Source organism: Lipophrys pholis (genome assembly GCF_963383615.2).
Source record: "Lipophrys pholis genome assembly, chromosome: 10".
In the NCBI taxonomy this organism is placed as follows: domain Eukaryota; kingdom Metazoa; phylum Chordata; class Actinopteri; order Blenniiformes; family Blenniidae; genus Lipophrys; species Lipophrys pholis.
Window position 1 is genome coordinate 25,188,964 of NC_137640.1, and position 14,451 is coordinate 25,203,414.

At 42.4% G+C, this 14,451-nt stretch overlaps 1 protein-coding gene across 1 annotated transcript in view; it reads left to right on the forward strand.

Annotated features, from left to right (window-relative positions):
- The window catches only part of tgfbr3 (transforming growth factor, beta receptor III), an 89,398-nt gene extending 75,914 nt beyond the window's left edge, over nucleotides 1-13,484 (forward strand). The window contains exons 14-16 of the mRNA XM_080473501.1: nucleotides 730-862; nucleotides 9,001-9,108; nucleotides 13,257-13,484. Of these exons, the coding sequence (XP_080329627.1) occupies nucleotides 730-862; nucleotides 9,001-9,108; nucleotides 13,257-13,375 (360 nt within the window). The 3' untranslated portion in view covers nucleotides 13,376-13,484. The remainder of the gene's footprint in view (nucleotides 1-729; nucleotides 863-9,000; nucleotides 9,109-13,256) is intronic.
- Nucleotides 13,485-14,451: the final 967 nt, after the last annotated feature.

Sequence of the window (14,451 nt, forward strand, 5' to 3'; positions counted from 1 at the left end):
TACCCCAAAACAAATAGTTTTGTTACTTAACCTATCATTTTAAGAAGGTGGTGAACATGCTGTTCCAGTTTGTCCCGAGCTGTGTCGTGTTGGCACCATTTAAAAGAATTATAACTCAGTGGTACTGCAGTTTTCACCTTGGCTGACCGGAGCTCACCAGTTTAGAGTCTGCAGGCCGAGCTGCGCAGGAAAACACTGCCAGGCGTCCTGCTGCAGAGCAAAACAACCGTCCATCCTAACCTTCCTTCTTCTCTCTGTATGTGATCCATCCAACTCCATCCATACTCTATCCATCAAATACCTTCAAAGCCTTCAATGCAATGATCTATTTCTCCCTCCAAAGATAATCGACGATTGTCTTAAAGTGGCTGCATAAAGTCAACTCTGAAGAATCAGGGATTCTGGTTAGGACCTGGGGATTTGGGGAAAAATAACTAATTCAATTTTTTTATTTTTTTTCTAGATACTGCAAGTTGACTTACTATTTATTTATTTATTTAGACTTTAAATAGTTCTAAACATATTTTTAATATAGCTTCATAAAAACGTGCGTATATTCTGTGCAGACATTTGTGCAGATATCAGTGCAAATCTTTGAAATACAGTTGACAAATAAATCGCACTATACAATTACCTTGGTACTTTTTGCCTTCACTGTTTACAAATGGAACTCGATTCTTTGCGTGTAACACTGCCAATCTTAAGGCTTCCTCTCCCGTGTCTCCACAGTGTCTCAAGCCCGGTGCATCCTGTGACTCCCTCTCTGTGGAAGGTGTCTTAGCTATGATGATGAATACCAAGCTCTCCACGAAGCCGCTCGTTGTTGTGGACGAATCGGTTCCGCCTGACGTGACGGAGAAAGGTCAGTGACGGACCACGCCATACACAGTTCACACACCTATTGGAGCTTGGTGTTTTGCGTTCACTTATTCTTCGAGCTCATTTGTCGCGAGCACTTACAGCGGGATAAATCGGTTGGAGTGTAGGGAGATGACGGTCTGAAGGCAGAGCGCCCACAGAAAGCCAAGACCCGTACTTGCAGATTACACTGAACCTCAAAATGTTGCACATCACTTTCCCACATCTGGTCGCCATTAACTACAGTGTGTGTGTGTGTGTATATAACTGAGCGTGCAATGCATGTGTGTGAGTGTGAGTTGGTTTACATCGGTACATAAGAGAGCGATTCTGGGCGTGTGTCTGCGCTCCAGCATATGGCTGAGTGGTAGTAAAAAGGTCCACTTCTTGTGGTCCTTGACTGGTCCAAGCTGCAGGGAGATGTAGGAAAAAGAGGAGTCATACTGCACTCGGTTCCAGTTGTTTTCATTTAGGCACTTCACTGTGGCCTCCCCCTTTCCACTGGAGAGGAGGGAGGAAGAGGAGTGGTGGTCCTCCAGTTGGCTTTGGGATTCAAGCCAAAACCGAAAGGCCCCTTGCTTAGTCAGTGGTTTGTTTGCTTGCTGTATCGCAGCATCTGGGGGGGGTTTAGGCCCGGTCGGAGTGAGGTAACAGGCTGAGGGTGGGTAGGAGTCGGGGGTGGGGGGGGGGAGTTTAGTCAACTGTATTCACGTTGTACTGATTATGACCTAATCTGAAATGGGCTGATATCATGACCATCCTCTAGTGGACCGCAGAGAGTTGTTCAAATTAGCATCCCTTCTGAGCAATGACATCAACGAGAGACCTGCGGTGATTCAACTTAATTGGCTCAAGATTTCGGAGAAATTCAATAATTTTAGCTGCAGCCCGACTTGTCCTCCCACGCGGCGCACATTGGCCAATTTGAGATTATTCGGTGCGCGTCAACTCCGCGGTGAGTCAGCGAGTTCCTGCGGTGTTGCTTCTTATCAAAAGGGTTTGTGGTTTGAAACTGTTGATCAGCAGGTTGTTTCTGTGAGGAGCTTACATACTCTCTGTTCTTTTGGTTCTCCAGCGTCCTCCCACTGTCTTGATACTGCAATTGAATGGTTTGTCTGCCCGAATGCAGACAATATTTTAAAGGAGAGTTCAGATGATAATAATAATAATAATAATAATAACTTGAACTTAGAAGTTTTGTGACATCAATTGATTAAATACAGTTTAACCTATATTTAAGACGTAAAAAAATCAGAGGTCTCAAACACATTTAAATTTAGGGGCCACATACAACACAATTTTATCTTAAGTGGGCCGGGCCTGTGAAATAGTGCCATGATAATGTTTGAATTCAAACTTTCAAGTTGTTCTTGTTGTGGCGCCGAGCATACATGATGAAAATCTCTATATTTTCCCAAAACCAAACAATTATGACAATGTCAACATAAAACTAATTACAATGAAACCTCCTTGTGGAAAATATAGTGAAATGTGAAAAAGAAAGACTTCCCCTAAAGCGGCTGCGTTAAGCATGTTTTTACAAACTCTCCCTGACAGCACGGCTTTGAGTTTGACAGTAACATGGCGGCATCACCAATATCTCAGTTATGTCTTGCATCTGCTACTCTTAAGAAATTAGTTGGGGTTTTTTTTAAACACAATTTGCTCAGTGGTTTGGTGACCGGGGTTTGAGTTTCATGCAGGCCAGTTTTGGCCCACGGGCCTTATGTTTGACACCCCTGCCTTAAAATCAAGAGGGCTTTGCGACTGGTTTGCATCACTGGCTTAAAGAACACAAAACCTTCCTTTTAATACTTCTGTTTTCACACAATGCCACTCGTTGTGTTATTTTTAATAAATCACCAGTGAAATGCAAAAAAAAAAAAAAACAACTGGAAGCACAATATACGATTTTTATGCAGGATCTCAGTAAATCAGGCTCTTTGAGTTCTTCTCGGATTGCCAAGCTCGGCACCCTATTAAGAAAAGTTTGGAACTTGTCTGTAGGAAATTTTGCTGCGTACAACAGCTCTTTATTTATTTCGATTTTTGTTAAATCTCTTTTGAAGTCAAACGATTTCTCATTTTTAGTGCCGTGAAATCCCACACAACCAGAGCGTCCACCGGGAGGAATAAGACGCTTAAAGAGGAAATCAGTCTCGGATAAACAATCCCGTCCAGGTTGAGATGAACACGAGAGAAAAAGAAGTTGCTTTCATTTTATTCTCAGAATATACAGGGATGGTTTGTCCTGACCACATGTGGCTGTTTGGACCGAGTTTATTTTGGCCCATTTTTGGAAGCGACTCGCTCCAGGGTCACCTTGAACTTTCTTGACAGCATTCGCATAAAGTCCACTCTATGATACCCCCGTTTCTACAGTTCTCATGAGAAGCATTTCAGAGATGAAGCAGTTTTCCTTTATTTTCAAATTTTTTCTTTTGCTTCTGACCTTCGACCTTTTGTCACCAGGTGTTATGTAACTGAGGCCTTGCTTCAGAAAGGTTTTGCATTTCCACAGAAACATAATGAAAACAGTGTCCCGTTTACAGGAAAATGACAGAAACGCTGATGCCCCAAAACAACGTTCTGCGTTTTCACTTGAAGACGTTGAGTAAACCGGGGCCTAAAAGCACGATTCATTCTCACCACAACATTTTATTCTAAGCTGAAAATGACTGGATTCAAAATGCCTTTAATGTGATTTCCTAGAATAATGAACATACTTTGTTTATGGCTTCATGATGAACGTTTTTGATTCCCCTTGCCTCTGGGGGTCCTATTTTTTTTCACAGCTACTATCGAGTTTGGGATTTACCAATCTTGCACTGCGCCAGAAATTGTGGCAGTTGATTTTCACCATTTATTATGAATTAATTGATAGACTTTATATGTGCAGTTGTACCACCAAGCATTTTTGTCTTTTCCGTCTTTCTCTTCTGTTTGAATATCCCTGTTGCCCTTCGGCCTTAGAGAATCCAGGGCGACTGTGAATCAGGGTCATTGAGAACATCTCCGAGCAGAACTGGACATTTCTCTCAAATGTTAATTGTGCCTTTGGTTCCATTGTTGTCTGGATAGAGTCACCTGTTACTGCAGACCGCGATGATGTTTTAAGATATTGGAGAAAACAAGGCCGTGAAATCTGAAGTAATGAGTGAGTGAGCTAATCTTAGTCCAGCGTGGGGAGCAGGGCGGACTGCCTGCCAGCTCCGCAGGGTTCATTTTCCATGGAGAAGAGTGAGTGAACACAGTAATGCTATAAACACAGTGTAAAAAAAAACAAAAAGAAAAATTAAACCAGCAGAGCTTCAAAGTCAGTTTTCTCGCACAAAGGCATCTTGTTATGCCGGGATGGCAAACAAAACAAGCGTTTTCGCCGGCTTCACGTTGGACTGCGTCCCAAAGAGCTGAACCTGATCTCCAGCTCAAAACGGGCCTTTTTTTCCAGCCAACTTGGATGCACGGAAAAATATAACATCCATTTAGAGTGGATTTACTGCTCCGCAACGTCAATAAATTGGAAAGCTTTTTTTTTTTTTTTAATGGATCTGCCGAGACAAAGTAGAAAAGTATAAACTTCTCTGCGAGCGGAGCGGTTCATGCAGTGTGAGTGTGTGAAAAGTAAAAAAGAGAAATGTTTTGATATCAGGGTTCACTTAAACTTAAGAGGCTGGAATTTCACAGTAATAAATATCAATGTGTCGACCCCTCCAGTGCGCCCGTCTTTGTAAGTAGCTGATTACTGTGAGGAAAGATGATGTATTGCTCTGAAACAATGAGGAATTCCTGCTCTATGAACACGCTGTAATTCACAGAAGTCAAGCAGCTCACGTTATCAGTAAAGTGATGCTAAACCTCCAAACTTATCATTTGCACACTCAGAATCAAAGGATGTTTGGACTTGTACAAGAGTTAGGATTCATCACTCAGGAAAATGTGACCATGGAAGAACGATAGCGCCGTGGAAAACGCTCTCAAGCAAGGTCATGTCTGATCTGAACTCTACCTAGTGTCTCACGGCCGCTATTTTACTGCCACCAAAATATTGACATATCCAAACAATGACTTATTATTAGTGCTGTCAATCGATTAAAAAAAATTGACTAATTAATTGCACAATTTTCTGTAATTAATTGTGATTAATCGCATTGTTTTTCCCCTGAAGACTGAAGCTTGTAATGGATATTTATTCAGGGAAGATAAGATAAGATAAGATATCCCTTTATTTATCTCGCATGTGGAGAAATTTGCAGTGGTACAGCAGGATAGTACAGAGAAAGAAGCACACATAGCAGGAACCAAAAAAAAGCAGATAAAAATACAATATAATAAAAGAATATGCACACGGTGCCTATAAGTGTGAACATGTACAGAGTATGGGGGTGGATGTATTTTACATAGTAAATACGTTCTTATAGATTATTGTAGTTATTTCACCACTTCTTGTCCAGTTGGAGTGGAGTGATATTGTCCGGTGGTGGTGTGCAGTGGTCTACTGGGAGCAGGCTTGGAAAACCACAGAATTAATGTCGACTCAACACACAGAGGCTATATTTAAATTCAAAGACTGTTTTTATTTGCGTGAAATTGACACAATTTCTACACATTCTACGCAAACGGCACCTGTTGTGACATGTCGTAAATGATTTCCCATGTCCTCTGTGATTATTTTTGTTTGGAAGAAACGGGATGAAATGAAGAAGTGAGCAGATCCATTTTACTTTACTGGTAATATGCACAATAAAATAATTACAACATTTAATTTTGATACCATGATATCTAAATTTGAGTGTGTCACTGCAGTCCATGCAGTTAAGTACCATAAATCAGGAAAGAATACATAAATACATATTGTTCATTGGATTTAGAAAACTAATCTAATGTTAAAATAATTCGACCATATTGTCCTTACGGTGAAGTCCTGGTAACCCGCTGGTGTTTTACAATATCTTTTTGTTTTTAAGGAGTATGGACCCATATGGTCCTGATAAATAAAATAAAAAATCCCCCCCCCTCTGAATTGTTGAGGGTCTTGCAGAGGCGACTTCGGGGGTTTTGCTCTCGGTGAAGGTCAGAGTTGAACTCAAACAAGTCATCATGCAGGAGCGGTTCTCTCATTCCACAAACAGATGACGTCGCTCCAGATATCAGTGGAGCTTCAGAGTGACGGTCATGAGTTTACCTGGTGGTGAAGCAGTAGAGCAGCCTGCAGAGAAACCTTATATAACGTGTTTCTAGCTCTATCTCTATCTCTATCTCTACTCGTATGGACAGACGACCAAATTGGATTGCTATTATGGTGACTGTCGACTATAAGACTACCAAGTCCCAAGAGAAGATGGACTCATGACCCTCTGGAATAAACATTGATGTTATTGTCCACTGACTCCTGCATGTGCAGAACTCTTGTATTACAGCCGTGGTGCACAGAAAGTTGCATTTCCCCCTGTTTACAAGGAATCAAAGTGGATTCACAAAGTTCCAGACATTTTTTATTTTCTCTTAAACATGTATTTTAAGTGCCTCCGATCACTGCTGTGGTGTAAACAGGGTCTGCATTCTTGGCATATCGAGTCACTGGAGACTGATAACACCAGAGCTGGTGGATAGAGGGGCGCTGCAAGGAGGGGAGGCGCGTCCCTTGGCCGTCGTCCCCTCCGAAATGAAACTCTTCCCTGATGACCTGTCATCGTCCGTCATGCGAGATGAAAACTTGAAGGTGTCCCGTCCTAGAATAGCCACCATTGTGCCGAGGTCTTGGCCGCGCACCAGCCCCGGCCCCTTGAGTTTGCCCGCACACAGGCGCCATTGTGTTGTTTTGTTACGGCATCATTACAGCTAATTTTACTTTTGAGAGCCTTCCAGGTGGTTTAGATTGAACAGGCGAGCAGAACCGGGCCCGGAGTCAGAAGGTTCATCCGTTTAGATGCAGTCGGTTCAGGGAAGAGTCGCTCTTTCGGCGCGCCGAGTTTCAGTATCACATTCCAAAGAGAAGAGCTTATCAGCACGGCGCGGTATCTGCTCTGTGGCTGACTGGCTCACCCCGGGCGATTACTGGTAAACCATGTGCGGGACAGTCAACATACGTGAGGGCTGCACTTATTTAGCAATACACTGTTTCTGTTCTGTGCATCCATGCTGTACCAAGTGAAAGCTTTTTGAATATAGCAGAAAAGTGACAGACTGTGATTAATTCACGACACAATTTAACTGATTCACAGCCTATTTCTAAAAAATTTGCTTAAGAAAAAAACACAGCTTTGTCACAGCTGGTGTAAATTGGTGGAAGTGTTAAGTGTTTTCATGTTTATCACAAAGCTCGGTGACAAGATCGCACCGGACCTGTAGCCACATGATTCCGTTTGCAATACTTTTACTGAAGAACCATAAAACCATAAAATTTTTCTGGATTAAACGATATACTTGGGCGACATTCGCGGCACATAACTACTATAAACTGAAAATGAATCAAGTTTGTTACGAAACTATGTATGAGAACTTCATTTCAAATAATGGTTCTAAAATTGGTCAAATCTGGTTGCTTCTTTTTGCTTCTGATGAAACTCAGTTATTAGTCAAATTGCTCCCCTTAGCCATGACTAGGTCATAACTAAAGCTTAGTTTCAAATGTTTTTATCTAGCCCTCGAACTATTTACCATTTGCACCAGTGTTAATAAAAAATAACGGGCTTCGGTCACTTTGGTTAGTATTGCAGTAATATCATTTAGAAACAGATGATTTTTCATCGGTTACCAAACAGTGTTGTTATCAGAACAGAGTTTTTCAGTGTCATATTTCTTCTCTCAGCTTCCCCATCCAAGTTTTGCAGGAATAAAGTAGCATGTCTTGAAAAGTAGTATCCCTTGCGTATGTAATTATCTTCTTTTGATTGGATTTGATGGCTGAGATACAAGTTCAACACTGCTGTCGTTACTTTGTCAAGCTCGTCACTGTCCCTTTACAATGATTTCAAGTGGAAACGCAAGTTGTGTTATGGTGGTCCGTTTACTGTGCTTGAAGCCACTACAAATGTACCTTTTTGAAAATGGCTCCCAATGTGGAACTTATCGAAAAACTTCTGACCCTGTTGTCGTGTAGACCGGCTAAAACGACACTTTCTGGAAACACTCTGATGGCTGAAATGCTGCTACTGCACATGCACACCACGGCCATAGTAAATAGTTCTTCTGCACATGCTCAGTAGATGAACGATAAGAATAATGTTTCCTCCAGAGTGTCATGACTTCCTGTTAATATTCTCCTGGACTTGGAAGTTTTATAGTTGACAGTTACCGTGACAACAATCCAACGTTGTCCTCCGGCAATATGAATGTCTGGGTGCTCCCATTGTTGATGTTTACAACGTATTGTTCTCTGCGTGCTTGTGTGTGTGGTTTCATTGGAAAAAAAAAAAAAAACAGCACCCACTAGTGGCCCAACATGAAAACTACCTCATTTTCAGCTTTTCCCCAGTTTCTGTGTAAACGAACATTGTTTTCTAAACTTTGTCGTGTGACCGCAAAACCTTTGTGAAATGAAAACGCAATAATGGTGCATTTCTTTGGGGTCTCAGTTTCTAATAAAGTGTTGCAGTGATTACAAGAACTAACAACCAGCTTCTCATTTGCAGAACAAAAAGTTTAAAAATAGTTTCTGAAAGGAAAAAATCTGTCTTTTTTTTTTATATATACATATATACATTTATCTATATCTCCTCAAGTTCCCCGTCTTCGAAGCTTCAACCTTAATTTGTTTCACTGACCTCCAAATGTGATTTTGTTCTTTCTTAGCAGGACTTAAAAAATACTTTAAACAAATAAATCAACACATTTGACAGTTTGAATTCAAATTATTTACAATAAGAAGTGTAACTAAGTAGGCAGGAAAACAACTCTTATTTTGTAACTTGCCGAGCACCCAACTTTGTCGTGAACATACAAGCCTCTGTAAAATACTAATGGAGGTAGGGACATTTTTAGGTAAGAAATGTAGATAAGATGTGTCTCTTCAACATTTTTTGCTTGATATGTTTTGTTTCTTTATATTATTATTGAAAACGTACTCCTGCTCTGATTATATCTGATGCATATTTTGAAAACCGTCACGTCAGCGTGTACTAATAACACTCTTCCCCTCAGAAACGCTGTACGTGCTGGACACTCCAACGGTGGTGGGGATCGCCTTCGCGGCCTTCGTGATCGGCGCCCTGCTGACCGGAGCCCTGTGGTTCATCTACTCGCACACAGGTGGGTCTTTTTACCTGCTGCTCCACTTGCCCTTCCACTCACCTTCTCCACGTTAATGAAAAGATAAGACGTGGAGGAATGTCCGAGCCGCTCGGTGCCAGAAATGTGCCGCTGCGGCTGCCAAACATCCTGCTGCTGACAGGGGCCGGCTCACAATAACATATTGACTCCTCGACTGTAAATATATCCTGTTGGTCAGCAGCAAGAGCTCCTGTCTTTCCTGCCTTTGAGTTCTTTAGATTAGATTGGGTGGGGGGGGGGGCTTGCGAAAGAGTTGAGGAATATGCTCAGTACAATGGCTGCAGTTGGAATTCCCCTTTGTTGGCTTTAGTGGACGCTCACAGGAAAAGACACACAATCTGTCCGTTGGATGCCAAGACCTTCCTCATCGTCCGCAGCCCGCTGACCCCCGCAGACCCCGGAGGAAGCCCGCAGAGTTCGCCAGTACTCGCGTCGGCTCTGTTCTCGTGTTTGCCTGGCGGTCCGCTGTGTCGTTGACCCGACCGCCCCCCCCCGGCCGATGTGTTTTCCATGGACGCCTTTCACGGCCGGAGTCGGGATGTAGAGAAAATACCTCGGTATGAGTATTGGAAGCTTAAGAGACGCCCGGAGTTTGTACTTTAACGGGGGTTAAATGTTTGGACTCGTAAATCACCCTCGCTGGTTGTTGACATTGAACCCAACGAGACGGACTCAGAAGGTCGCTGTACAACAAACCGTTGAGTTCTGGTCCCGTCACTGAGCGGGATTTCTTTTCTAACGATGGAGATCAGCTGTCAGATCTTTAGGCCCTTATCTCTGTAACAATATTGGTGTTGGCCTCTCTTTAGAAAGCCACTTTATTTCAGCTTTGTGGGTTTTCCAAATGAGTGACCAACAAAGAATCACATTGCTCGTGGGCTGGCTTTCCAAAGGTAGTAGGTGTTGAGTGAAAGAAAGGAAAACGGACGGTCAGAATAAATATGAACGCCACAGACTTTTTAAAGATGGGGTGGGCGCTAAGCTATATTTGCAGAGTAATCCTTTTATAGTAAGGTTTATAAACTCTAAAGGTAGTTGTTCTGAATCAACAACCCAGAAATACACTTCAGAGTGTATTTTAAACTAGTGTACGGGAATGAATCATTGAAGCAAACTTGATTTTATTCCCCGAGGGGCTTCAGGCCTTCCCCTTCTTTTCCTAATTTGATAGAGGCAGCTGGGTTTACACTTACTTGATATCTTTGTGGTCGCTTCAGTTTTATTCCTTATACGGTGATTATAAGTATCAATGCCTTCAGCAGCAACCCAACAACATGTTTCCTGACGTGTTGCTCATTGTCTTGGCACATTGATTCAGTTTGTCTTGTGCCAGAACTGCGAGTGCCAAGAAATCTGCTCTCCACCTCCGGTACTTGATCTTGAACACTCACACCGAGTTAATCACACAAACCAGGAGATCTTTCAAAACAGCTTTTTATGAAATTCATGATCTTATGTCTCAACATGCCCAAGATGCTGTTGGTCCTTTAACCATCCATCCATCCATCTACCCTTCCTTCCTTCCTTCCTTCCTTTCTTCCCTCCCTCCCTCCCTTCCTTCCTTCCTTCCTTCCTTCCTTCTTTCCTTCCTCCCTTCTGTCCTTCCGTCATCCTTCTTTCCTTCCTTCCTCCCTTCCTCCCTCCCTCCCTTCCTTCCATCCATCCTTCCTTCTTTCCTTCCCTCCTTCCTTCCTCCCTTCCTTCCTTCCTTCCATCCATCCATCCTCCCTCCGTCTCTCCCTCCCTTCCTTCCACCACAGAGGGTTTAGAAATGAACAGTTAGTTCAGTGTTGGAGTTTCCTGGTTTCCTTCCCGGGACGACTGGAAGACACTACGAGCTTTACTCTTTCAGAGATGTGAAGTCGAGTCGTGAAGCCAGTTCAGGTCTTAATAAGATCACTCCGGTTCCAAAGGCTTCTCATTCCTTACAAGTCTAGTCTCATTATAGTTGTGCAAGTACAGTTTATTAACTGTCTGATCCCTGTGGCTCTGAGTGGGACTGAAGAACTTCAATCTATATCAGTTTGACTTCTGCTCCATCGTCACTGTGAGATACCTGAGGAGTTCAGTTTGAAACAACAACCAAGTTCTGAGCTCAATAGATTGTTCATGGTACCCAGAGAATAGATTGATGTTTTGGTCCACGACCACAACGCTGATAATGTTTGTGATTATGAGAGAAAACCTTCCTGGACTGTTGCTAGTTTTCATTCCATCTTCTGGTTAAATGTCCCTTGATGACCAAACACCTTCAGAACCTCTTCAGTCAACAACCTTACCGTTTACTTTTTGGTTTGTGTTCTTTCATCATTAGTGGAGGTTAATATCATACCTGATGAACATTGCTGTATTTACACTTTATCTACAGACACGACATTTAATGTCATGAATCTTTTTTAAATTTTTTTACTGTCCAGTTAGTTTTGATGAGGATTCGATTCCATTTCCAGGTCGATGACGTGTGTTATAACTGCGTGTTGTTTATTTTTAACAACACAGCTTCATTAGTGTAGGAAAAATGTTAGAAATGTTCCAGGTCTTCCATTGTGGTTTAGTTTTCCATAGACATTGGGAAATCTACTTTCAGTTTCTAATTGGTCCCAGACAGAGGCTATGGCCACTTTCACTCATTTACTCTCTCATGATTTGTGGAATTCTGTGTGACGAATTATGTAGTGAGCAAGAAGAAACAACTGTAAGCTTGTGTTGTAGTGTCCCGAAAGAAGTATATAAATATGATAATAATAGCTTGAATAATTTCTTAACCTTGCTCAATGCATGATGGGAAACAAGTGACCGTTAGGTGGACACTTCATTTCAGGGTGTCTAATATCTGTATTTCCCTTCAGAGAAACTCTCATACCAGAAGTTTAAAGGGATTATTGTAAAGAGTAAACATGGACACCGCGCTGCTTTGTTTCATGGGATAGGAAGAAGTGAAAGAAAGCAGATGAACAGTAAATCCCATTTATGACCGTGTAAGTTCAGATTGGCGACGTCGCTGTGCTGAATGATATAATGAAGACTGTCTGCGTGCATTTGTGATTCGATATTGAAATAAAGCCTGAGTAGACGACACATTCTGCAACAGCGTCTCGCTGGGACGTCACGCACACTGTGTTTCTTCCTCAGTGAAGCGCTCTTCATCTCTCCTGTCTGAAAACACAATATTGGACTGGGGAATTCATATTTCCTCCGATGGATGAGGGGAATCTTTGTTTCGTGGAGCTCTTGCTCCCTTTGAGGGACGGACTGCGAGTATCCCTCCTGCTAAACATCAGCAGAACTGCGGGGCCGAAAAAAAAAAGTGGGGAGGGGGGAGCTGGATGTGAGACTGTCCGAGGAGACGCACGGCGAGCGCTCAAGACAAACGCACGCAACTTTGTGCGCCAGTGAAACTATCAACAACTCTTTGTCTGGACGGGAAAATGTGCGCTCTCCACGTTTCTGGCAGCAGAGATGCCATAAAGAGAGAGACTGCGGTAATAATTGTGCCAAATACTGAAATTAAACACAGACTTGGCCTTATTTCAGAAGTCGTTCATTGTCTGTCTAAGACGTTTTTTTATTTTTTATTTTTCCCAAACCAACACTGCTGGCATTATTTGCCCTTCAATGAAAACCCTGGGAGTTTTACGAAGAACCCAAGTTCTTACTTAGACATAAAAACAATAAAGCAGTCAGTGGCTTCAGCTCCAGTGTCGGGGCCCTCTGCTGTGTTTGTCCTGCTTTATCTGCCGAAGGAAAGCTAATTGATTCCAGATAAAAGAAATGAACTCGGAGGAGTAGGGGGAGGTGGAGGAGGAGGAGGCGGGGGGTGGGTTGGAATCTCCTCTGGCAGGAGGTGACTGTTTGTTTTCAGTTGAAAACACTTGGCGTATCTGTGGCTCATTCCGATCTAAATTGGTTTGAGTTATTGCAGATAAGCTCTACAGTTTTAATTGTGCAAAAGCAGAAAGTACAAAAAATAAATAAATAAATAAATCAAGCGTGAAAGCCATCAAAAACTGTGGGAGATTCTCAGGATGACAATTAGGCTCCACGGAACTTTTCTGAAATAATCTCTTGTTCCTTTTTAACCCCATCTTCTGTTGTTCCAATCGTTTCTTCTCCCGCTCTGCTCCTAGGTGAGACGGCCGCCGCGCAGCCGGTCCAGAAGCCTACGCCGGCCTCGGAGAACAGCAGCGCGGCCCACAGCATCGGCAGCACGCAGAGCACGCCATGTTCCAGCAGCAGCACGGCGTAGGAACCACCCAGCCACAGGGAAGGGTCTGTGGGGAAAAAAGAGAGGGAGAGAGAAAAAAAAAAAAGGACTGGTTTTTACTTATTTGAAAAGATAAAAAAAAATAAATAAATAGCGCCTTTTAAAATTGGAGCCACATTTCAAGGTTGTGCAGATAAATGTGGTGTGTTCTGACACACAGCCTGGCAGCCTCTGCTCACCTTAATGGTAAAGAAAAAAAAAAAAAGAAATGAATGCAAGCTTATTCCAGGAATTTCTCTGTAATCCAAATGCTGCTTTTGTTTTGGTTCGTGCCAAGCAGGTGTTCTTCAAGCAGGCTGGTGTCAGTATTAGTAAGTGAGATATTGATGGCTGGACCCGTTACACGTTACTTTACGACACGCAGTTCCAGAGAGCGGCTGAGGGGCCGAGCAACCACTAGTATCATCCTCACGCATGCAACCAGGCAAAGGCTGTTTGTTTTTTTTGTTGTTGTTGTTTTTTTAAGACGATGTGGGTTCTGAATGTATACAGAAGAGAAAAAATACGCCAAAAAATGTGAAAGAAAAATGTGAAAGGTGTGCTGAGAAAAATTCCACGTTGTATCATTTCAGTCATTTTTCCTTTTTTTCAGTGGATTCAGACACAAAGCTTAGATGCAGGATGCAGAAATGTGTTCGAGCCGACGTCTGAATCTTAAGTTACAGAACTAGAGAGGGGCATTATTGGATCCCTTGTATTAGTTGTTATTCATGGAAGAGAAATCTGTTTTTTTTCTGATTGTTCTGAAGTTGAATGAAGAGATCCCTTTTTTTTTTTTTTTTTTAACATCTGAATAGCATCGCTTAGCATCAAAGGAGAGACGGCCAGTTCAACATTTTACGAATTACAGAACAAAAGTCTCAATGACGAACCAGACATTTATTGTGTATTTCCAGACGTACATTCACTGAACCTTAGCTGTGGGCATAGGATGGCTAGATTCAAACAAAGGCAGTCTGTAAAAGACAAATAATGGAGTTCAGTGAAAACTTTTCGGTGAGTAAAGCCTGAGCAAGCCATTAGAATAGAATAGAATAGTCCTTTATTGTCACCCTGGA